Genomic DNA, 10,539 nt, shown 5'->3' on the forward strand with positions numbered 1-10,539 from the left:
AGACAGAGCATTTGCTTGATTGGATTCCATGGTCCCTAGCTGTTGCTTGATGTTAGCTACAATTTGTTGCAAATTTTCAATAACTGCCAATTTTGAATTTTGAGCAGTAAGATCATGGACCTGTCTTCTGATATCCTCAAACAGGGCATGCAGTTCATTAATATGTTGATTAGTTGGTAGAGTGGCCACTGTCTGAGTAAGTTGTTTGATCTCTGTCTGGATATTCTTGATATCTTCTGATTTCAATATGCAATTCACTGCCCTCTTTATATTTTTAAGTTCCTGTGATGTAGGCAGATTTGATACAGTATTTTGCAAAGATTCAAGTGCCAATTTCACATTATTTAATTCAGAAGCATCAGCCACATTTTGCATAGCATTTTGGAGCAGAGCTATATCTGCCTGAGTGGGTGTTGATTGTTGTAAAATTTCAAGTTTTGTTTGGATATCATAGATCAAGTGATGAAAATGAGATAGCTCAGATTCAGTGTTGAAGTTTTCAAGCTTTGGGATTTGTTGCTGGACACTGACAAGTGTGTCTACAATACCAGGCAGGCGGGATTCTAGAGATTCTTGTACATTTGTCAAATCACTTTGCACTGCTGCTATTGTACCCTCAAGATTGGTTATGGTACTTTGAATTTTTCCAAAATCTTCATATGTTTCAAGTTGCAGCTTAATGTTGGCAACACTCCGAGTTATTGCACTCAAAGCATCAGAAGATGGCAAGTTGTTCATAAAATTTTCAAGTGTCTCAATTTTTTCTTTAACCTCGGCTATGGCATTGTTCAGAGGGTCCAGATTAGGTATCTGGAGTGATTGAATCTGTTCCTTTAGAGTGGAAATCACTAGGTCAAAATCTTCTTGTGATTTTATGCTTTTGACAATTGTTTGGAGCTGTGTCTGGACATTATTTATCTGCTCTTCCAATTGCTGTTTCAATTGCTCAGAGTTGGTGGCCTGGGTCTTAAATTTGGCTTGAAGAGCTGCTACAGCCTCTTCTAAACTTTGAAAATTATCTAATGTGGCCAAATCAGTATATTTCTGAAGCAGCAATTTGAGTTCAGAATCAATTTTAAGAAGAGGGTCCATGCATTGTGATTGCAAATTTGTAATTTCTAGTTGAAGACTGGCATTGAGTGTGGTTTGTAGAGCTTGTAAATCACTTCTTAATTTCTTGACTCTGACATCAAGCATCAGAATCTCATCACTGTGATCTTCATGTCTTGTATGGCCAAATATATCATTAGGCATTTTGTTTTAGTTGTTATTTATTATTGAATATCTGATTCTTAATTCTATAAAAAAAGGTATAAGCTTGTCATATGATCCCGGGACCTCAATATATAAGCAGTCACCAGCAGAAACAGTATATACAGTGCCAGAAACCATGTTTGAGTGCTTAATTCTATAAATATTTCTCCCTACTGAAATCTTGACATTACCCTCAGGGGTTGTAATAAATTGCAATTGACCACCTACAGGTAATTGGTAATGATTTAAATTATTGTTAAATATGTACAATGTTTTGCCTGTTTCATCATCAACATCTGTAAATATGCTGTTCAGATGAATAATTAACAAAGCACTTAGTTTAGATATCATATCAGAAGAGGGTTGTGGTGTTGGCAGGTCCATAATAGCCTGTTTTTTGAACCCAAATAAGTTCATAGGCATGTTTATTTATTTCAAATCATGCTCTGTAATTGGGCATTGATTACCACTTTTCAAATCACAATGACCCCATGGTAGAGTATGTATGCCACATGACAAAATGCATCTCTTATCATCATGTGGGTCCAGAGCCACTTTTCTTACAACATTTGTAGTCAACAAGTGATCCACACTCTGAATTCTGGATTCTGATGTTCTGATTGTGCTACATGATTTGAGGCAATTTTTGTAATTTTCAAATTCAAGCTCTTTGTCTACAGTCACTCTGCCAATGCCCTTGGCCTTTTTGGCAACAGCGCCACTACATGTTTCAAAACTGTGCATCTTGGCCCTTAACCCAGCAAATGCCACAATAACATCACCAAGTGTCTCATCTTTTAACTTGCCAGGCACCTTTTTGTTGTCGTGTTTAATTTTTGAATGTTCAGTGGTATCAAAATATTTAAACAATTCAGGCTGTGCTATATCTTGATAAACATCTTCTGTTTGAATATCAAGAACAAAACTATCTGTGTCCATGTACATCAGTTTTACACAATCCTTATAAAAAGGCTTCAACACATTATAAAACAATTTTAACATGTGTAATTTGGCCAATTCCAATATTACAGCCCCTACATAAATAGGCTTATCAAACTTAATCTTTGTTTTTTCATGTTGAAAAGTGCCATATTCTCATCATAAATTCTTCTGTAATTGAAGTTGGGCTTTGCAATCAATTTTTTGCTCCGGCTGGGGTCAGTAATTATTTTAACATCAATATGTTTTCTGACATTTTCAATTGTTTTGCCATACACTGAATTGACCATCAATTTAAACAAGGTCTTATCAAATTGGCTTATTGCAGATGTTCGAAGCTCTGTGTTTGTATCAATATATGGGTTCAACCATCTTGAGTGCCTGAACCTCAAAACTTTTCCAACTTTGGTCACTTGAACACCATGATTCATCAGGAACTGGAGGTTTTTGTAATATATGACATAATCCTGTTTCGGCTCTAGAGTCATCATCAATTTCTTCTGTTTAGAGCCAGGTGAACACTTAACCTCAGGAATTGGGGGCAGATCAGAAAATGTGTTGTGTAAATCATCAGGAATTGTCAGATCAACCTCTAAGAACAGGCCATAGTGACTGTCATCAAAGTCCTGAAGATCCTCAATGTTGAAATCTTCAACCCACTCAAGCCCTGCATATGGCAGTTTTTTTTCATCATAGCATAACCATAGAGGCTATTGGCATCTACATACAGTATATAATTTGATGGCAGTGCTGGATCATAATCGGGAATATATTTGTTATTTGCTCTGGCATATCTCTGAGAACATTGCACCATGCCTCCTCTTATACATTGTTCCATAAACAGATACATATCTTGATCCTGGATCAGATCCAATTGCATTTTAGTGTTTAAAAACATTGCAGACCATGCTAGGCCCGGAGCACTGTAAAAATACATTGGATCCAGCTTATAATTTTGCATGGAAGATTTTCTAAATGCCTGAAGTATATCAGCTAAGAGGGTCACATCAAGTTTTAAATAAGCCTTGCGATAATCACCAAATGTCTGGCATTTTAAATTGTTCCACATCAACTGGGCATGGTGATAATCTTCATCAGTGATTCCAGATCCTCTGATTTTGCTGTAAAACTCTTGTTGTGGTGGCAGAGAACACTCATCAAATTTAGAAAAATCTGTAACATAATCATATGGATATACACCCTTCCGCCTAATTAATTTCAGGTCCTGATTTGGAAACGAAGCACATGTGATTTTGAATTGATCATCAGATAATTGAGTGGCCAGTGTAGCCAGGCTAGCAGACAGAATTCTGTATGAATCAAGAAATCTTAAGTGAATAGGAACACCATTAACTTTAATTATTTTGCTAATGGCAATATATTTTTCATTATTTTCAGCTAAAATATTTAAATTCTGCTTGTCAAACCCCTCGTACCTGATCAGATGATGAAAATCATAATTGGATGCACCATGGCAAAATATGGGGACAAATATTGGTCTCTGGATCTTAATATTACAGCTATTACACAGGGCCATTAAGAATTTACCATCTGTATGAGAATGGTGATGAACCTTGATATTTGTATCTGAAAATTCAGAATCACATACCGGGCATTTTTCTGCATTGTTGAAATCTTCAATCTGTTCCTCTGTTAAAGGCATCATAGGTTTTGATTTTAATAAGACATTAGATGCTATGTTATGGCACTCATTTTCTATTCTATCTGCAAATTTTTTGATGGCATCTGCTCCCATGTATAAATCTTCTTTACTAACAACACCATCCTGTACAACAACATAATAAAAACTAGAAGGTTCATGTAACTGGTATGATGTACTTGAAGATTCATCAGGATCTGGGCTACAGAATGCAAGAGGTTTGAGATTTGATTCAAAATCACAGACTATATATGCTGGGTGTTCCAACAAGGATTCAATTTTTTTAAAATTGGCTTTTTCACTTGGATTAGGCATCACCATATAAACAGGTTTATGGTTGCCACAGTATTTCAGATGCTCAATTAACTTGTTTTTAGCAACTTCTGCATTCTCTTCACAAACACCATTCACCATTTTTCTACCATCAAATACAATTAAACATCTTCTGCACAACTTAAATATTGTATTGGATTTGTCTAGTTGTTTTCTGACTAAAGCTTCAAGATTATGTATCAGAGTGTAATGATATGTGCCATCCTCTTCAATTAAGAGCAGATCAATCGGAACAGCAGAATCATCATCAAGTGTACTGATTCTGAGAGGATCTATCAAGCAATTGCCACGGCCAGTAGAACAAATAAATACATTAATAGATAATTGTTTACCATTAATATCCCTGGCTTTTTTTTCAAATTTATCAATATTCTGAACAGACATTGGATATTCTAAGCCCTTCATTGCTTCATCAAAATTGTGTTCATGCTGTTTATAATAACTTATTCTCTCAGGATGATCTAAAACTGGATACAAAGCAGCTAAAATAGACCACAAAAAGCATTTCTCATCATTATTTTCTATGTTAACCACGGCTCTTTTGTTTTTAATATTGGCAGGTAATGGCAGATATGTAGATCCTTGTAATGGGCTGAATTCAGAAATATTAATATATAACTTGTGTGGAGATCCGCATAGGCTCCATCCAGACTCTTTTGCTGCAAATTCAGAGTGTTTAATATTCAATTGATCTATCAAACTGCTTATTATCTTGTCTGAATTTGCATTTGAATATACCGGTACAGTTTCTGTTATGTGGGGCTGTGTAAATTTTGTGCCATTTGGCTTCTTATATTGTGTAAACAATTTGAGGGACAGCTTATAAGAGCCATTTTGTGCATTTAGAATTGCCTGCACATCTGGATTTTTACTGTTCAAAAAATTCTTAATGTCACATTTTGGTTCTGATACAAACCGGTGATCCCTTAATTGGCCATTAAAACTGCTATGGATAGGTGGTGCATAGCGTGGCTGCTTTGCTGCTCTAGCATTAACAGGTGCTTCATGCTTCCTTTTCAGACCAGATGTAGATGGTTGTGGGGGCAATGTTGATGACTGTTCATAACAAATACACTTATGCCATTTGTAATAAGCCTTGCTTAATATTTTATGGCATCTTGGACACATTTTTGTGGCCTTTCTGCATTTCTTAGGGTCACAAATATGCCGGTGTCTAGACCAATTAGAACTAGATATATTTTTATTACACTGATTGCAATATTTTTGATTTGGCATTTTTGTTGTTTGTTTATATAAAATTTATTGGTCCAAAAAAAACAGAACTATGGACAATATGCCAAAACAATTATAACAGCAGCTAGTGGCTGAGCTGGTGCTTTTATACCCAAACAACAGCAATAACTAGGCTCTGGTGATCCCCAATATAAAATAGTTTTGCTCTTTTATGCTGTTGTACAACACACTTTACCAGGTTTCAAACCTCAGCTGTATATCAACTAGCAGTGAATATTCTCAAAATCTCATGTGTGGGGATATTATTCTGCAACATGTATTTCAATCTTACACATTTTATCAGGACTCAAACCCAGAGCCTCTTGATTACAAGGCAATAATACCAACACTTTGCCATCAGGGGAGGCCCACACACTCTACCAGGTTTCAGACCTGGGGGCCTCTTGATTACAAGGCAACAAGACTAGCACTTCTCCATAGAGAGATCTTAAACCCAGAAGCCTTTGATTATAAAGCATATAAGCCATGGGACTATGTCCACATGCAATACACATTGAATATCAGAACCCAGGAATTATGAGCTCTATATCAGCTAAATACAATTCAAAGTTGGACTTTGAACTGTGCAATGAATATCTGTAAGTCTCACTTGGGTAAATATTATCTGAACAAGGCAAAACCTGAATCCAATTCAGGCATACATGCAAGAGGCCAATGTTCTTTTTACTAAGAATTTCCCTTGGAGTCAATAACATGATGGCATGTATGGGAAATTTTCCCTGAAAGGGCACAGTGTAGATTTTATCTCATGCATGCAAGCATATAAAATCTCCCAGGCGTGCATAATTTATTGCTGGCCGGGACATGAAACTGATCAAAGATTAGAAAGAACATGAAACAATTTGCAGCCTGACCTTGTCCTATTGTATTGATCTGTAAGTTGAAGAGCATGAGAATATGAGCATTTTTGTCCTAGATTTAAGTATAGTCAAAACAATAACAAGGGGGGGCATATTTTTGACAAGTTTATGGACAACAAACTGAGAGATGTAGCTTTTACACACTTGGCCAAATCTGCCTGAGAGGAGTTCTTCATTTCTACACTAGAATTCAGGATTCTTTAGATTTAAATATGTACACACATGGCCGATTGGGCTATATGCCCCCTCTTGACATAGTTTTAAGTGTGGGCAAATCGGGGCATATGAACTCTTCTTTTCTACACTAGGATTCACAATTCTTGGGGATTAAGAGCATATCACACTTGAAGAAATGGGGAATAAGAGGATCTTGGCATAATTTTAAGTTTGGGCAAATCGGGCTGTTTAATCAAATTACCTCTTCTTTTCTACACCTATAAGTGGTCCCAATAATACCACAAATCATACTACTTATACTATCACCCGCATAAGTGAAAATACTATTTTTGATTAATTTCGCTTAGTTGTTTTCATATCTTAGACACGTATGAAACAAAATAATAGAGAAAAATGCTGTAACGGCTTCAGATGACCGGACCCCTCTCCGATTTTCTTCATATTTGGCATACTCACTAATTGAGGCCCCCTAATCACGAATGTGAAGTTAAAAGTTCTCAGAAACGTCTAGAAATTGCAAAATAAGCGAAAATAAGTCGTTAGTTTTTGGAATGGAAACCATTGATTTTCGTGAAATGTTTTGTTTCACAAAGAAATATATATATTCCTGATACGGTACTACTTTACTATACCGGAGACACCTATCAATGATTTATTTCACAATTTTTTACATTGCTAACGTACTATTCTGTATTGCGGAACATTTTTTAGGTGAAATAATGAATTTCTAACAAAAATGATGTCTATTTCTCACATTAACGAGTACTTACTGTTGTTCCTTATTTCCCACAAACCATCCACAGGTAGCCCCAAAAACCACTGAGGTTAGCCCAAAAATTCACGATAGCCCCACGAACCATCACGGGGACGAGGTATGCCTACTAGGTTAGGTTAGGCCTGTCAGGTTTGGTTCCATTAGCACTCCTTTCGTTCAATTTAGCATATACGGACATTGGCTTGTAGCAGCAGCAATAGTGCATTGGAAATAGATTTTCGTAGAAAACAACATGCATTCGCATTAAAATGGATCAAAACTACATTCCCGAACATTAACAACGCTACAGAAAATGGTTTGCGTAAGTACTTTCTCCTGTAAATTTGAAGAAATCCGTCTCCGGTATACTAAAGTGTTAGTCGTGATACTACCACGACACCAAATTTTAACTATGTTTGCCTAACCAAACCGAAAATAACTTAACCACACGTCAACGGTTCATAGGGCTAGTGTCAATGGTTCGCAATTATTTTGCAATTTCTAGACGTTTCAGACAAATTTTAACTTCAGGTTTGTCCTTAGCAGGCCTCAATTAGTAAGTATGTCAAATGAAGAAAATCGGAGAGGGGTCTCATCTAAAGTCATACCAAAATGCTATTAACATCAAACAGAACAAGAAAAAATCCCATAATATTGTAATCATCAAATTACTAATACCATCGAAACTAACAACAACGTCAGATTAGTATTCGAATGTCAAATTAAAACCATAGAACGTTCTAACACCACCATGAGATCTAATTTATATCATTGTATACACGATTTATTCTTACCCATATGCCGAAGCAACTTTTAATCTTCCTTAAAATGTCCATTCCATTTTCTTCAGCCTTCAGAATGCTTATACTTTCGTTTGAGTTAATTCGTTCAAAACAGAAAAAAACATTTCCAGTAAGCCATCATTTCGCTGCTGCAACATCAACTTAGTTAACATTCGTCACACCTTTACTGCATCCATCTCGTTGTTACTTACAAACAGATCACATAACAGACAATATTATGTCAGAGCATACTTGTTGTTTCATCTGCTGGTTAATGAGGAAGGAAATACACTCTGTAAAAAAAAATAGCATCACTGTATTCTTATTAGAGTGCCACACACGTAAATTTGCCGTTGAATAGAAACGAATTTTCGTTTCGTCTCCCTCTCTGTTAGCATCATGTGTTCTACCCTGCTTGAAAACCTTCGCTATTGTTGCCATATTGTCATTCCATTCCTGGACACACTCGCGCAAACATCATTGAAAACAATTGAATAGCGCTCCAGCTCGCGGTTCCCACCGTTCGGCAGGGACGGTAATGTAGCAATATAGCACGGCGTAGTGGTTGCTTCTTTTATGCAGTGCATGTTCATTGGCTAGCTAGTAACTAGTGTTGCCAACTGTAATAATGAAGCACTATTTCTGTCACGGAAGGGGAAAGGCAGGTAAAGTGGCGGTGAGTTTTGTTGGATTGGAAGCACCATATTTTTATTTTATACTAAGTATTTGACCGGTTTGACGTTGTGTGCGTGTATTGCGTGTGTGTATGTAAAAGTGTGTGTTTGCTAATGAACGTCAAATTCCATAATGCCTCCAGTTCTGTCGAAGTTGAAATCAAAAACCTTGCATAGCCAAGCTCGGGAAATTCTAAGCAACGTGCACGCGATCATGAAGGAGGAAGCCAGTCATGGTGTTAGCATCCCAATAAAGCATTTTGGCAAGAGAGCAGCGGCTGCGACTGGAGTTCCTGAAAGAACAATCAGGGCTATCATGAACGAAAGACAATCTCTTGAGATGTCAGAAGGCCCCTCCACATCATTCCACACTCCCGGGAAAGAACGACAAAGACCAGCGACCAAATCGTCAGTGGACGCTTTCGATGAAAACGTTATCCGTAGGCGCATATACGACTACGCTCTGCGTGAAAATGAAGTGCCGACATTGAAAAAATTGCATGTCAAATTACAGGCGGACATAAATTTTGCGGGAAGTCAAGAGAGTTTGCGACGTTTGCTGCGAAAGATGGGATTTAGGTGGAGGAAGACACAAAACAATAGAACCATTCTGACAGAAATGCAAGATATTCGCCTTAAAAGAACAAGGTTTTTGAGGCAAATAATGCACTACAGACGACAAGACTGACCAATAATATACATTGACGAGACTTATTTGCACAGCACCCACACCACATCGCTTTCTTGGTCAGATGACTCTGAAAGAGGGCTTCGGGTGCCTTTGTCTAAAGGACGGTGCCTGGTAATAGTTCACGCAGGAGGCAAGAATGGATTTGTCCCCAATGCCCTACACTTATTCAAATCAAATACCAAGTCAGGAGACTACCACAATGACATGAATAGCGAAAACTTTATGAAGTGGCTCCGTGAGAAATTAATTCCAAATCTGCCGCCCAGTTCTGTGGTGATTCTTGACAACGCTTCTTACCACAATGCACAAATAAATCCTGCTCCTACTCTCGGCTCGTTAAAGAAAGACATGCAGAGTTGGCTCCAAGGAAGAGGCATTCCCTTTACACCTGATATGACGAAGCCTGAGTTATATGACATAATTAAAGTACATAAAGCGAAACATGTAACATATAAAGTGGACTCTTTGTTAAATGAACATGGCCATTCCGTTTTAAGACTCCCACCATATCATCCTGAATTAAATCCCATAGAAAAAATCTGGGCTCTTGTAAAGAACTGGGTGGCATCACATAATGTGACATTTAAATTGGACGACGTCATGACGCTTGCAACACAAAAATTTGAAAAAGTCACGACCGAAGAATGGACGTCAACATGTCGTCATGCAGAACAGATGGAGCGTGAGTACATGGAACGTGAGGGATTAATAGACGACTACGAGGAGGCGGCTGCCCCTCTCGTCATCCATGTAGGGTCCGATTCCACCGACACCGAGGATTTATTAGGAATTGAGGAACTACTCTCTTCTGAATAACTGGAGGTAAGTTCCCAGTTTTTTTTTTCTGAACTGTAGACAATTTACCGAACCCATAGCTGTGTTCAATGTTATCTACTGGTCATAATCAGGGCTAGGATTTATAGGTAAATTACATACTTTTAGTTTGACGAAATATCGCTGAAATTTTGTGATATCTGTGCGAATAGTACTGTTTGTAGTGATTTAAGGTACATTTTATTGTCAATATTTTTCCATATTTCTAACTTTAATAAATACTTACTTTTACATATTTAAGGAAAATATACTTAATTTTACATATTTCAACAGGTTTAATTTACAAATTGTTCATATTTCATAATTTTGGAATTATTCAAAATAAAT

At 37.1% G+C, this 10,539-nt stretch overlaps 1 protein-coding gene across 1 annotated transcript; it reads left to right on the forward strand.

The window, feature by feature from the left end:
• The first annotated feature begins 9,582 nt into the window (after positions 1-9,582).
• LOC146002767 (uncharacterized) lies at positions 9,583-10,194 on the forward strand. The gene has a single exon (XM_083140702.1). It carries the CDS (start codon positions 9,583-9,585, stop codon positions 10,192-10,194), a length of 612 nt encoding a protein of 203 aa, XP_082996828.1.
• Positions 10,195-10,539: the final 345 nt, after the last annotated feature.

The sequence above is a fragment of the Lepisma saccharinum genome, chromosome 19, assembly GCF_977018435.1.
Source record: "Lepisma saccharinum chromosome 19, izLepSacc3.1, whole genome shotgun sequence".
Classification (NCBI taxonomy): Eukaryota; Metazoa; Arthropoda; class Insecta; order Zygentoma; family Lepismatidae; genus Lepisma; species Lepisma saccharinum.

What these genes read in the sequence shown, in the direction of transcription:
- LOC146002767 (XM_083140702.1), top strand. Translation starts at nt 9,583, where the DNA reads ATGAATAGCGAAAACTTTATGAAGTGGCTCCGTGAGAAATTAATTCCA.